This window comes from Chaetura pelagica, unplaced genomic scaffold (assembly GCF_000747805.2).
Source record: "Chaetura pelagica isolate M959 unplaced genomic scaffold, ChaPel_1.0 scaffold210, whole genome shotgun sequence".
Taxonomy (NCBI): domain Eukaryota; kingdom Metazoa; phylum Chordata; class Aves; order Apodiformes; family Apodidae; genus Chaetura; species Chaetura pelagica.
Genome location: NW_009951862.1, coordinates 964,817 through 979,351, shown reverse-complemented (window position 1 = coordinate 979,351; position 14,535 = coordinate 964,817). Strand labels below are relative to the sequence as shown.

Sequence of the window (14,535 nt, the reverse complement as noted above, 5' to 3'; positions counted from 1 at the left end):
GATGGGATGAGGGGGATGGATTAAAACTGGAAGAGGAAGACTGAGGTTGGACATGAGGAGGAAATTCTTCACCATAAGGATGGTGACACACTGGAACAGGTTGCCCAGGGAAACTGGGGCTGCCCCATCCCTGGCAGTGGGATGAGCTTTAGCTCATGGAATCGTGGACTGGTTTGAGTTGTAAGGGACCTTCAAGACCATCTAGGTGATCTTTGAGGTGGCTGCCCCATCCCTGGAAGTGTTCCAGGCCAGATTGGATGGACTTGGAGCAACCTGGGCTGGTGTCCCCATGAGCAGGGGGGTTGGATCTTGATGATCTCTAAGGTCCCTTCCAACCCAAACCATTCTATAGTATTGGTTATCCTTGATTGATAGACTCCTGGCCCAATGCTGTCATGCAAAGGCTTTGTGATTTGTAGGTCCAGAATGCAACTTCCAATCCTGAAAAATTGTAATTACCCAAGTGGTCAGGTCAGACCTGTAACCAAAGTTATTAAATCCAGCCCTGCCACCACTGAGCTGATGGATGACTCAAGAATCTATCTAACTAGCAAAACCTTGCCTTTTGTGCTGCCCAGAAGCAAGCTTTGTTAACATTAGTCATGTAACCTGAATAAGCCACTTCAAACTGTAGAGTCAACCGTGCCTCCTGTTATGTCAGTGTTGAGGCAGAGGCAGCACCCACGTGTAAGACAGTCTTTGTTCAGAGCAGTGGGATGATAGGACAAGAGGGAAGGACATGTTGGGTACTTGGCCTCAGACAGGATGGCAGGGCACACACTCCCTGGCCACTGCCCATCCCTGGGAAGAGGGGAGGCATGGTGACAGTACTGCTCAGCTGTAACACTTCACACCAGGCTTCAGGACTAAGTGGTTTCCCCAGGCTGCCCTCTTGCCTCTCGCTCTGCAACATGTTTGTATTGTGCATCCCTCTTTTAAGTTACCAGCTATTTATTTACTTCACTGAAGATGAACTGTTGTCTGTGTTTTGGTTTTTTTTAAGCAGATTTGCCTTGTGACTTGCATAGCTGGAGGCAGATGTCAGAATACTCACCAGAAATGAGGCAATTTGCTTGTGTTCTCCACCTCTACCATGTTAAGGCCTATGATTATCTACGGAAGATTTTCCCCCTCCCTCATCCTTACAGCCTGACAATGCAAGTTCTTGTTCATTCATTGATTCATTCTGAATGTACTTCCAGGTCCTCGTGCAGAAATAGGTGTAACACATCTGTCCTGAAAACAGCAGTAGTATGAAAGCAGAGTAGTTTTTCCCTGCTATGCTGTTTTAGTAACAGAAGTAGAGTGGGAAGCAAATGTAAAGAAACAGTGATACTCCTCATCTTAGGGAGCCAGTATGTGTTGATGCATGTGGGTCACAGCATGAGAATAACACATGCCTCACAATAACAAGCTGAGAATGAGTATGGAGTTTGCTCAGTATTCCCAGATGAGTACAAGTGTGAAAAAAAAGCTGCATTTCAGGGCCTCAGCTGCTGCAGGGTCTACATGTGTTTTCCTGTTCATAGGGAAGCATGGAGGGATAACAAAAAGCAGAGGTGCTTTACCACATGGGGCCTTTGATGGGCAGTGTAGACTTGTGAGAGGAAGGGGATGAGCCAACTAGTGGAAGAAAGGGCAAAAGCCAGTCATCTTAAAAAGCAGCAGCAGGAGGCAGTGTTAGAGGACCACATGCCCAGTACTCCACCCACAGCCAAAACCCAGTGAGGAGAGAAGGGCAGGAGTGTCAGTAAAGGAGATCAAAACCAGCAAGACTGTACATGGAAAACTTTGGGACTGTTTTCTGGAAAAGGGAGAAGTCGAGAACATGAGAACATAAAGCAGGTAGACCAGAGCTTTGTTTTTTCTCCCCCTGCCCCACAAGGACTCTGGAAGGTCAGTGAATCTTGGCAAGTATGTGTTTCAAAGTTACAGAAGGGAGATAATTCTGTATCACATCACTCCCTTGTGTAACCCATTGCAAGGAGTTACATGGGCTCAAAATTTACTACCTGAAGTGCTCTCAGACCCAGTAACAGGCAGTGAAGTTATAAAAGCACACAAAAGCTGAAGAAGCTGACTCTCCCCCTACAGGGTGTGAGTCTCAGGCTCCAGTGGTGCAGTTGGAGGAAGCCCAGCAGTTACCATGTCCATGCTAGAGTGTGGGGAGCTTCACACAGCTTCTTCCAAAGAATCTGCTCACAAGGGTGCCAGGAAGTAGTAAACAGAGTGTACTGAGGAAAACAGCATTCCATACAGGCTGCTGAGGCTTTCACATCTTCCAGACTGGATTAAGATGTAGTGTGGAGAAAGCCAGTTGGGAAACAGAGCAGCCTGGTGTTATTGGCCCTCTGCATAGCCCCATTTGCACTTTTGTGTTTGTTTGGGGTTTTTTGTGTTTATTTTTTTTGTATTTTTTTTTCCCCTGTTGTTCTGACCTCCTATACACTGGAAAGGCAGGAGCTGCTTTGTTGCTTCCTTCCATGGTCAGTACTTTTGCTTGGCTTCCCATCAGGAGAGCATGAAAAGAGAAACTCAGACTCCACATGAAGAAAGGCAGGGCTGCTTGGTTTCGACTGTGTGTCAGAGCCTGCTTTACAGCTCCAGACGTGGCTGACCATGTCCCTAAGTGCTAAAAGATGCTGACTGGTGCTTCAGTTCTCTCGGGGTCACATCTCCTAATTCCATCCTCCATTTTTTTCCAGTTGGCTGTCTAATGATGAGGCTACTGCAGGCTTCAGCAATGCCATTTTTCGCCGCCTTCAAGAGAAGGTGGAGAGAGGGGAAGAGGCCTACTGCTCCTGTGCCCTGCTGATACAAGACATGTCCCTGGAGAAGCAGCAGCAGTGGGACCCACAGACTAAGTGCCTAACAGGCTATGTTAACTTGGGAGCAGGTGTTTTTGATGCTGATGAAGCTCCCCTGGCCTCAGAAGCCATTATCATCATGGCAGTTGGCGTCTCAAGCCCCTGGACAGCTCCACTGGGCTACTTCTTGGTGAACAGAACAACTGGCCACTTCCTGGCTCAGCTGCTTCGTCAGACCATCAGTAAGCTGAACCACGTGGGCATCGAGGTGCTGGCTGTGACATCAGGTGCCACCGCGCAGGGTGCCGAGACTGCCAGAGCTCTGGGGATCAGCACAGACCCCGAAAGGATTCACTGCACTTTCCAGCATCCACCTGGCTCTGCTCACAGCATCACGTACTTCTTTGACACTTGCCATGCGCTCCAGCTGGTAAGGAATGCTCTGCAGTGCTTCCAGAAGATAGAGTGGCTCAGTGACACGGTGCGGTGGCAGCATGTGGTGGAGCTGGCGGCTCTGCAGGAGCAGAGGGTGTTAAAGCCACCCAGTTCCCAGTCAGGCAGACCTGTGAGTGAGACTTACCACCTGAAGATCAACCGTGCTACTCAGTTGTTCAGTGAGGGTGTTGCTGATGCGCTGGAACACCTGCAGAAGCTGGGCTTGGCCTCCTTCCAGGACTGCAAGGGTACTGTTAAGTTTGTTCGTTTGATGAGCCGGCTGTGTGAGGTGTTTCATGGCAGAGGTCACTATAGAAGGGGACTGAAGGAGCCTTTGTTAGCTGGAAATTACACCAAAATAAACCACCTCTTTAATGAGGCCGAAAGCTGTTTCACCACCTTAACAGACTCTATGGGGAGATCCATCATTAAGAGCAAACGCAAACTGGGCTTCTTTAGTTTCTTGCTCAATGCCAAAAGCCTCAAGTGGCTTTACAGCAACCACCTGTCTCCAGAAAGCACTCTGTCCCCCCACCTCCTCACCTGTTCCTTCAACCTTGACCCATTGGAGCTGTTCCTCAGGGCCCTCCAGGAATCCTGTGGCAGCAGCAGGAGCCCCACCTGCGCTGCCTTCCAGGCTGCTTATCACAAACTTCTGGCCAGCCACAGCCTGCTGCCGGGCTCACTACACAGCCATAGAAGCTCCTTGGACCTATCCCTGTCTCGTAGGATAGACCTGACCCTTGGCAGTGTTTGTGCTCAACATCTCCCAGTGGGAGGACAGGAGTAGCAGAGTGCCCCTGCTGTGCAGGCTTTCCTTGGCACGGCTCCGCACTCGGCGAGGCGCTGACAGACCTGTCACTGCGTGCACGGGGCACGGCCTGGGCTGCGGGCCTCATTGCTGAGCAGTTGGCCTCTGCCTTGCCATGCCAGGCTTATCTTGCTTCCCTCTTTCAGGTAGATGAGAGCAGGCCAAGGTGTGGGTCAGTGCTCTACGTAAAAAAGTCAGGTGGAGTGAGTCTGCCCTGGGCGAGCGTCCACCACTTAACGAGCGTTTCGGAAAAGGTCCTAAACTGGTATCGCAAAGTAGGAGATAGCAACAAAAACACCAAGCTATGGCATTTGTATCTGGCACAGGAGGTCTGCCAGGAGCTTCTAGGAGAAAGTCCCCTCTTCCCCACCCTCACAGACCATTTATTTGATGAGGAGTTGTGTGTCAACAATCACTACACCATCTTAGTGAAGGAAATCACACAACGTTAATTAAACATCAGAACAAACCCTGCCAAACACCTGAACTGGAAACACCATTGTGGAAGGCACAGATGGAAGAGACTGAAGGGAAAAACATTGGTTTCTGTTACCACTGGCTAAGCTGTCAGTGAAGTCAAACCCACATGGGATCATGAGCATTGGTTGCTGTTCCAAGGATGGCTGTCCCCTACCAAGGCTCAATGATGGCCAGTTCTAGGCAACACCTGTGAGGAAACAATGTTGTGTCTTCCCCTGGTTTATCCAACAAAAATGGTGTTGGAAAGTGCTGATGTGCTGGGCCACTGCAAACCAGCTGATCAGAGTTTGGCTGAGCAAAGCAGGATCATCTGATCCTGTGTTCCATCTAGCAATTCTGCAGAGCAGCCACGTATTTAATGTGGCAGTTCAGGGTGAGCAATGGTTGCTCAAGGAGCCTGGTAGGGGACACTGCACAGTGTCTCCTGGAAGTGCTGGGTGGCTTAGTGCTGTTAGTGCTCTTGCCAGGAAGAAACAATGCCTCTTCCACATGGTTGGGGGAGAACATGTGTGCTGGCAAGCAGATCTGCTTTCAAGAAGCAGGAGACAAGAAAGGTTGCAAAGCTTTTTCTTGAAAATAAAGATGTGAAAATGGCTTTCAAGCTGTACACAAGCTCCACTCCTCCATGTCTCATCAAACAGCTAAACAAGCTGTTTAAGTCTAGCTCCCCTGCAAAGATCCAGCTGTGACCAGGCTGTTGTGCCCAGCAGCACCAACATGCTCCTTTTCAGACAGGAGCCCCAGGTACCAGCAGAGAGGTATCCTGCACCAGGGCAAGTGTTTCAGGTCCTGTTGGGTGTCCCACTCAGCTGTGCTACATGGCCCCATCCTCTCAGAGCTGGCATGTGTCCTGCAGCCCAAGGCATGAGGCAGTCTCCTTTTCAGATGTAGTTTTCACTGATTACTTCACTCTTAGATGTGATGCCACCATGTAGGACTGGCTTCTTCAGTCAGTTCATTTTGGAGGTAAGGAAGCTGCCTCGGTTTGCACTGAGTTACCTGGAGTAGCAAAGTTTGGCATAACTGCTGCTAAATGGCCTCCCCTTTCCATGCAGAACAGCAGCTGCATCCATGGAGATGGAAAGCAACTATTTCCAACAAAACTCTGGCTGGTGGGAGATGGAATGAAAAATGGTGATTCTCTGTGTCCAAGGCCAGGAATAATGCTCCAGGTGCCATTCTGCCTACCAGTGACCTGACACAACTTTTCCTGGTCAGTTTGAGTTGCTGCTTCTCCCCTTGGTCTTACTCAGTCATGGTGGGAGCAAAGCTACTGCACTCAGTTCTTCAAGCTCTGCTTTGAAAGCAGCTGCACCACAGACCTTCATGAGATCTCTGCTGGGACAAGCAAACTAAAACCTCTAGGCTTTTTTTTCCCAGTCCAAACAGCCATGTAAGTAGCCACATTGAAGTTGTCACTGCTATGGAGGCAATTATAGCTAAGAGAGATTCTGCAGGAAACACTTCTCTCCCGTGTCTCCATGATTTTTAGGACACTAGCAAAAAGCAAGTGAAATCCCCATGGTAGATAGGTTGCACTCACCTGAGGTTGAAACATTTGCTTTGCCTAAACCTCCAGTTCCAGTAAGAACTGAACCGTAGAGAACAGGCATTTCCTTGCTGTGTGTTTAGATGGGGCTCTGAGCAACCTGGTCTGGAGGCAGGTGTCCCTGCCCATGCAGGGGGGTTGGATCTAGATGATATTGGAGGTCCCTTCCAACCCAAACCATTCTATGATTATTTTTTTTCATCTGGACATAAGCCTGCTGCAACTCCCTGTTTACATCTGAGGGAGCTTTTCTCACTCGATTCATATTGAGCCTCTTCTTTGTGCAAGACCCCTTGGCTGCTGGAGTGAAGTTGTGAAGATGGCAAGTCTGCTGCACACAGGGCTTCCCAATCTTGGAATTTTTCATGGGCTTTCAACAGTTGTTGCCCATGGGTGAGCAGACACACAGAGAACTGCTCAGACAGGCTGATAGCAGGCTCTGCATTCCTATGGCTGAACTGCCTGTATCCACCACAGTTCACAAATCCATTTGCAATTCACTGAAATACTGATGACAAAGGTTTTTAAGAGGTATTGAGAAAGTTTTACAGGGCTCAATAGGATGGCACTTGAGCAAAAGCACATTGCTAGAAAAAAGTGTGGCAGTTACCTAATTAACAAAGCTATCCAATATTGTAAGAAAGCTTGACAATTATTGAAGCCTGTCCTACCAATTGCCAGTATTTTCAAACAACACATACCTGTTGTTGCCCACCACAGATCCTGCTGGCTGTACTGGCACTGCAGGACATGTCAGGTTTCAGTGCAACTTGTCAGGATTGCACAATTGCAACCAAGGCATTTCCTTCCCCACTGCACCACAGTGTTCTGAACACAGCTTTCTCTTCCCAGCAATGCCCCTCTCTCTGAAACACCCTCAACTCTGGCTGGTACCACACTCTTTGTGAGGTCCCTACAAACTTACTCTTCAGTCACCTTGAGAACCTTATTCCTTCTCTCAATCCTCTCCTACAGCCTGAAGTACCCAGCAGCCTCCTCTCAGGGCAGCTGGTGTGCTAGGGGGGAAAATCTCAGCCCAAGAAACAACTCTCACCCACTCAACATAGTAACAACACTCCAAAGATTCACTGAGCATTCCTTGGACACAAGCTGCTAAAAAAACCTAAACCTGAATGTTAAAATAAAACTAGGTTTTACTCTGCAGAAGAAAACCCCACAAGCTCTCAGCTGCCTTGTATTCCTGAATAAAACCAAGTAATGCAGCTTTGCAAGAGTTGCTCACAAAGTGCCCCAAGAGAGGCAGAGAAAGAGACAAATACCCCAAGAACAAAATGCACTGCACACTGCTGACAAGCAGTCTGGAGCCCCCCAAAAAGCTTTGCCTCCAAGTTTTGCCCAGGATCCTCAAGCTCTGTGTAGCACCCTGCTGTCTTCAAGGGTGCTGCACAATGTCTTTCTGCTCAGTCTAACTTGTCCAGGCAGTGAATGTGAAAAAAACCCCACCAATCCTTCTCATTAAAAAGTTTAAAATAAACTTTTCATTTTTAATTACTGGCATCATTTAAAAAGCTCCCTCTTAACAGGCTTTTCCACAGTGCAGCAGGAAAAGAGTAAAGCTGCTGAACATGGACAGAAGCAAGTAGGTGTACAGGTAACATTTGGTACTGTCAGACTGATTTCATTTCCCATCACACACCATAGAGGTTGCCAGTACACATGAACACACAATAGGAAAAATAAGGAGAAGCACTTCACAGCAATGCAAGCTGAAATTTTCTCTTCATAAAAAGGTCTCCATAGCAAGAGGTGGGGGTAGCAAACATTTACATCCAAGTCAAGGCCAGGCTGGATGGGACTTGGAGCAACCTGGTGTAGTGGGAGGTGTTCCTGCCCATGGCAGGAGGTTGGACATGATGATCTTATAAGTTCCCTTCCAACCCAAACCAGTCTGGGATTCTATTAAATGAAATCAAGAAATAATCAGGTGGGATCAGCTCCCTGGTGCTGGCTTGGCTGACACCTTCTGGCCCTTCATGAACATGCCATGAATTGCTCTGCATGACAACACACCTGCAACCCAGGGTTTCTCTCTGGTGGGATTCTAGCTCATACTGAAAACCCAAGGCAGGACTTGCATCAGAAGAAGGCCTAGTGTTAATAGAATTATTTTGATATTTCAATAAAAATCTTTTCTGTTTGTCAGTGCTGAAGGAAAGGACTGCAAAAAAAAAATAAAAAATAGTAGTTACAGAATAGTATAAAGGTTTATTTTTCTTTGTGATTTATCTGACTGTTTTATTTGTACAATATAGAAAAGTGTATTCTTTGAATAAGTCTAGTAAATATAAATTTAATTTTTCTACTTTCAGATGTAAACAGAACTAGAAAATGAACCCTTGCCCCATTCCCAATTATTTCTATGTAACTGGATGAACTTGACTGTAAATCTTGTCCAGCAGTTTGATGCAAATGGCTAAGAAGTACAAAAAACAATTCACACATTCTACACCAGGGAGAGAGGAATCCAAGCTTAGTATTTGGGAAAGCTTGTTCAAAACAAAGTAAAAGAACTAAAAGCATTTGATTGCACCTTCAAAGTCTTTACAAGCAAAATATTCTCAAACAATGCCATCATACATAATTACAACTGTAATCTATATTTCACAAGTGTTTTTGCACACTGTATATAAATACACATCACAAAAGGTGCAATTTAGAGTAAGACATGGAATATATACAAAATTAACATGGATTGAAGTCTAAACAAAAGAAGGCATATTGCAATCTGTTGGAAAAATAACATAAGTAGGTATTACTTTATTCACTTACACTAATTTACATTTATACAAAATCTTACTGGACGTACTATATTAGGTCACTAGAAGTAAACTGAATATCAGCACTATTTACACGTAAAGTTACTGCACTTTTTTAGTAAATCCAAGTCCTAATTATATTTTTTTAAATGGCATTTGATTACACGAGAGGTGTATTCCCTTTTCAGAGATTTGCAGAAGCATAATTGCCACTTAGGCTCAGGGCAATGTTAATAGCAGGCAGGGCCCTTCAGGCAGTGACTGGCAGCTCAAACCTTGCCTGCAGTGGCCACTTGAGGGGCCCACCACTGCTGCTGGCCACCTCCTAGGCCCTGGGCACACCTGAGGCATTTTGAGGAGGCACCAGAAAAGGGTGAAGGAAAAAGGGCCTTCTGCTCAACGCACAGGACTGGGGTGAAGACAGAAGTGGAAATGTCCTCCCATGCTATTGCCATCACATCTATAGGCACTTAGCTGCTGGTTTGCCTAGCCTCCACCTTTCCCCAGCCTGGCCCTTCTAGAAAACCTGGAGGAAGAGCTCTGCTGCATTTCTCTGTATATAGTTTTACACAAGGAATACAAAATCCCTTTTGGAGAAACCTAGCTAGTTCATGCTGCTGTGAGACATACTAAAAACGCCTGTGATTAAACATGGTTATTGACTTTTATGGGTAGGTAAGTAACCTGCCAGATTAATTTTGCAGTGTTCCACTATCAAAAAATGTCATCTGAGATTGCCTGCAACAAACACTGAAAAAATGCCCTGCCCTTGTCTACACACAGCTGGAGTTGATTCCTGCTGCCCCCTGCTCAGTGTAAAATGATCTGTGCATCTCTTCTGGTAGCAATCCTGATTCTGAACTAGCACCTTCTCACAGTCATTCCAAACACCACCAAAGCAAACTTACACCAAGTAAATTGGTAACATACAGAGAAGCATCATCCTGAAGACCTACAACCAGGTGAACACGATCCCTACCTGTGTTTGCAAATTGATTCAGATGCAGATTGTCCTGAGTCCTCATTAAGACAACTGTGGTTCCGCTGTCTCCTGTGACCTCAGCTTCTCAGACTAAAGAGGTGTCCAGCATTACAGCTCAATCCTACAAAACACAGCAGACTGCACAGCCCTACCTCCAGTGAGAGATGAAACTGCTGCAGACCTCTGAGAAACCAAGCTTCATCTAAGCCCCAGCATCCTTCTCTTGCACTCTGAGCTAGTGCTGCACACTGGGCAGACAGTCCAGCCTTGTGGCAGGGCTGCCCTGCCTCACTCCTGAGCCTCCGTCTTGCCTTTCAAGCTTCAGCTTCAGAAACATCCAAGTTTTCAGCCATGTTCCAAACAAAAAAAATTCCCGTTCCTTCCATTTCTCTCTCAACTCCTTGGCCCCACTCCAGCAAAATTCTCCACTTGCCCAATGCTAAATCCCCAAGCAACCCCTCTGACCTTCTTGCCTGTGTTTTTCAGTGCTCTGTGCATTAAAGAAAAGTGCTGTATCCTAGATACAAGGATTACCTTGCACTTAGATGCTCCTTTTTACACACTTTCAGAACTATCTTGGATACACTGATCTTCTTATGGGCCTGTCACCAAAGGTGTCACCTGGCTGTTGGCATCACCCTTGTTCTCCTGTATGCACAAAATGATGCAACTCCATATGCTGTAAATAATATATATATTATAATAATTTATATATGCCCTTCAGGCAATTCTTCTGGGGGAAAGGAAAGAACACATCTAATGTTTAAAAAAACGCAAGGTAAAAGCTGTACATCAGGAAGAATTGACCTTTATGCATTGTCTGAAGTAGAAGAGGATTTAGCTAAGATTTAAAAGGCTCTACATCTTGTTATAAAAGATCTTCTTCTCTCAATCTTACGCGGGGGCAATTTACATCAAGCACCAAATTAACAAATATCACTCGATCCTCTCTGCCAAACCAAAGTGTCCCTGTGCCTTAAGTGTTCTGTTCAGTCTGCTTTGTTGTGCTCCAGTCAGCAGTTCATGGCACAGGGGTCACTTTTGGACTTCCCTGCAGAGTTAATAACCCTCATCAAACAGCGTCCGAACTCCTCCAGGATCATGCGCTCGGCTGCAGCTCGGGACTTGCCCGTCTTCTCCGCTTGCTCCGCCTGGGCGAGCAGGCACTCGCAGGTTGCATCAGCCACCTCCTTGGTTACAAAGGTAAAAGGCAGCCTGAAACACAGAAAAGACTCCTTCACACTCAGCAGAAGCACACCATGCACCTCCCAGGGCTTTTGTGTAGGGCGAAGGCTGGTGAGGTGTTGAGATCTCACCTGTCCCGCTAGACACCTGCCAACCAACACAGAGGGCACAGGCCACAGCTACAGTCAAATGAGCTGGTGGGCCCATTGTGCTCTGGTGCTTGCCCCCACTGATGGACATTTTGAAATAGATTTGGAAATCACAAAATTATCTGGACATCATCGAGTCCAACCCCCCCGCCAGAGCAGGATGCCCTAGATCAGATCACACAGGAACGATACCAGACAGGTTTTGAAAGTCTCCAGAGAAGGACTCCACAACCTTTCTGGGCAGCCTGTTCCAGGGCTCCATCATCCTCACAGTAAAGAAGTTTCTCCTCATGTTGAGGTGGAACTTCCTGTGTTCTAGTTCTTGTCCATTGCCCCTCATCCTACCCAGGGCATCAGTGAAAAGAGACTGGCCCCTTCTTCTTGACACCCACCCTTCAGATATTTATAGACATTAATGAGATCCCCTCTCAGTCTTCTCCAAACACCCAGGTACATACAGCAACCTGAAAGGTGGGGATTGGTCTGTTCAGTAAAGCTACAAGGGACCAGACAAGAGGTCATGGCCTCAAGTTGCACTAGGTGAAGTTTAGATTGGATGTCAGGAAGAATTTCTTCACTGAAAAGGTTTTCAGGCATTGGGACAGGCTGCCCAGGGCAGTGGTGGAGTCACCATCCCTGGAGATACTTAAGAGTCATATAGTTATAGTACTTAAGGATATGGTTTAGTGAACGATTTGTCAGTGTCAGGTTGAGGGTTGGACTCTGTGATCTTGAAGGTCTTTTCCAACCAAGGTGACTCCAGCTTTTACTGTAAGGGCAGTTCAAGGGTTACATCCTTTCAGTAAATGGGACATTTGTACTTCATGCTTTCTATAAGCACATGGACAACCATGAGAAGACAACCCTTGAACACAGATAAGCTTGGCACACCCGAGGTTCCACAGGGAGCACAGTTATGTGAACAAAAAGCTCCATTTGCCTGAGTGCTCCTACACCTTACACAGACAACACCCCAAGAAGACAGGGACAACCCTGTCACACACATCAGAAGAAACAAACATGTTAGAAGCAACTGAAACATGGTGCTGCATTGACTTACTTCCCACCACCACTGCTGAGTGCTGGTGTTGGCCTTGTCAGCAGATCTGAGATCTGGGAAGATAACTTGGTCTTTGCAGCAGTCTGCTGCTGGACCCTAACTTCTGCAGCATCTGCTAAATGCATCAGTGTCTTTCGCTCTGGGCTTTCCTCAAAATTTTTACAGCCAACGCATTTGCATATGGAAGAACACATGATTTTTGCCTGAAAGAAACAAAAAAACCATGAGAAACCTGTCGCAACCTTGACCCCCTCTTATGACAAGTCACAATGGAAAGGAGATCTTGTTTTCATCTCTTACCAGTCAGCCACTAGAAGAAAACCCTGAGTTTTCTCTCTAAACTCTCACCTCAAACTGGAATGCCTTCCCAAAAGGTATACTTCAACCACATGCAAACCAATGGTTTCCCACTTGTAGCTTTCTTCACCAACCTACTTGTTCCTCTGGAATTATGTGGTTGAGCTATGAGAGAGGTCAGCCTCCCACCCTCCCTACACCCACAGACCGAGCAGTTATCTGATGCAACAACTTCTGACTTTGCCTTCTACAGATATATCCTATCCCAGACCATCTGTGGGATGCTGCCTCAACTCCTCCTAGGGCCCTGGTGCAGTAGGCTTCTTTAGGAAATACTGCTCTTCAGTAAAGGACAAATCCAAGCCAAAGTTCAAAGTTGCTACACACTTTAAAATTAAACTTACACAACAGAAGTGATCAATGTTGCCATATACATGGCTTTCTACGTGTTAACGGCTGGAAGAAGAGATGACATCATAGCAATAGAAAGAAAACATGATAGCAATCTGAAGAAGGAACAAAGCAAAACAAAGAAGCTGCAGCCAGTACGTTGAAGATGAGATAATGCTTCGTACCTCATAACACTCGCAGTAGTTTTTCAGACATCCTGAGCGTTTACAGTTGCACCCTTTGCTGTGTCTCCGGTCTGATTCTCCTTCCTTTCCTTTCCCAATTTTGGGCTTGAAGGCTTCAGGGTTTCTGTCAAGGCAGGCCTGTCAATGCAGACCCAAAGGGTCAGTCACTGCATGTGGGGAGCAGAACTTAGAGATGCAATAAAAGAACTCAAGCCTTGCACACGGGGTAGGTCAGGGCACTACACACCCGCTCTGCCCTGTGTCACAGCTTCAGAAGACACAAGCCAAATGACTTTCATGCCTGGGGCAGGGAAAAAGGCCCCTCACCTTTATTGCTTTTTGCCTATCGTTTTCATGGTCCAGGTTGTTATAACAATTTGTGCAGTTGCAGTTATTGCAGAATTCACCATTTGCAAAACAATCACAATACCTGAAACAGAAGATGCAGAAGGTTTGTGAACGTAACCGTGACATTGGCACTAGTGCTGATAACAAGAGCAGAAGTTCCTAGTCTAGTGATGTGAACATGCACCAAATGTCATCCCTAAGTTCAACTCCACATGTACAAGTGGTATCAACCTCATTGCAAACCTTAAACTCTCAAGTGCAGGTCTAGCTGCTGCCTGAAGTCACAGGTATAGCTTAAAGGTGTTGGTCTGAGCTGGTGGTCACATAGCACAGATCCTCACAGCAGCAAATGAAGCTTGTGAGACTTTTCTAGGGTGACTCCTGGGTGGCTGACCCACCTAATGAGGGCCACTTCACAGCAAGCTCTTGACCCAGCCAATTCAAGTAAGCCTTCAAGAGCTCTGATACAGCCAAAACAGAAGGTAAGCAATTGGATTGCCAGTCAAGAGGCAAACTGACTAACACAGCAATGAGCCTTTGTTGTTTAGTTTTGCTCACAAGCTGGGGGCTGGAACTAGATGATCTTTAAGGTCACTTCCAACCCAAACCATTCTATGATTCTATGATGAACTGAGGCAGAGTTCACCACAGCAGGAATGGAAGAATAGAAAAGGAATAACAAGTGGCACACCTCGTAGGCTTTGAAGCACAGGTACCCAAAGAAAGGATCTGAATGAGGATAAAGCTTTAGTTAGCACATTTTTTAAAGGGACAAGTATGTGAATAAAAAGCAGCAAAACACTGACAAGAAAAGCCAATAATTGCCATTCCTCTTATATACCTCTGTTACTGTTACCTCCCACCAAAGCCAAGACCTCACCATCCCACAGAACAGATACAGGGAAGCACAACATTCATCCCCAGCTCAGCCAGGGCTTTGGGCTACAAGAAACTCTGGCATATTTCAGTGCTTCCAGTACCATCTCCAGCTATAGCTAATGGAAACTGCTGATGCACTTCAGTTGCTTTTAAAATGCTGCTGGGAATGCACGTTCATTTTTAGGAGCTTAAAGCCCTTGC

The 14,535-nt window shown here is 46.5% G+C and overlaps 2 protein-coding genes across 4 annotated transcripts in view; one reads left to right on the top strand and one right to left on the bottom strand.

Moving 5' to 3' along the window:
• The first annotated feature begins 387 nt into the window (after positions 1-387).
• THAP9 (THAP domain containing 9) lies at positions 388-4,032 on the top strand. The gene is made up of 3 exons (XM_009993856.1): positions 388-415; positions 1,007-1,157; positions 2,706-4,032. Exons 1-3 carry the CDS (start codon positions 388-390, stop codon positions 4,030-4,032), a joined length of 1,506 nt encoding a protein of 501 aa, XP_009992158.1.
• A 6,738-nt stretch (positions 4,033-10,770) lies between these two features.
• Positions 10,771-14,535, bottom strand: part of LIN54 (lin-54 DREAM MuvB core complex component) — a 31,108-nt gene continuing 27,343 nt past the window's right edge. For all 3 annotated transcript variants that reach the window (XM_009993682.1, XM_009993675.1, XM_009993690.1), the window contains 4 exons: positions 13,435-13,537; positions 13,108-13,245; positions 12,236-12,438; positions 10,771-11,056 (listed from right to left, as the gene is read on the bottom strand). In XM_009993682.1, coding sequence (XP_009991984.1) covers positions 10,855-11,056; positions 12,236-12,438; positions 13,108-13,245; positions 13,435-13,537 — 646 coding nt within the window. In that variant the 3' untranslated portion in view covers positions 10,771-10,854. The remainder of the gene's footprint in view (positions 11,057-12,235; positions 12,439-13,107; positions 13,246-13,434; positions 13,538-14,535) is intronic.

Excerpts from the sequence above, each read along its gene's own strand:
- THAP9 (XM_009993856.1), top strand. The coding sequence starts at position 388 with ATGCTGTCATGCAAAGGCTTTGTGATTT. Across the intron at positions 416-1,006 it reads ATGCAAAGGCTTTGTGATTT|ATTTGCCTTGTGACTTGCAT; the intron begins GTAGGTCCAGAA and ends TTTTTTAAGCAG. Across the intron at positions 1,158-2,705 it reads CATCCTTACAGCCTGACAAT|TTGGCTGTCTAATGATGAGG; the intron begins GCAAGTTCTTGT and ends ATTTTTTTCCAG.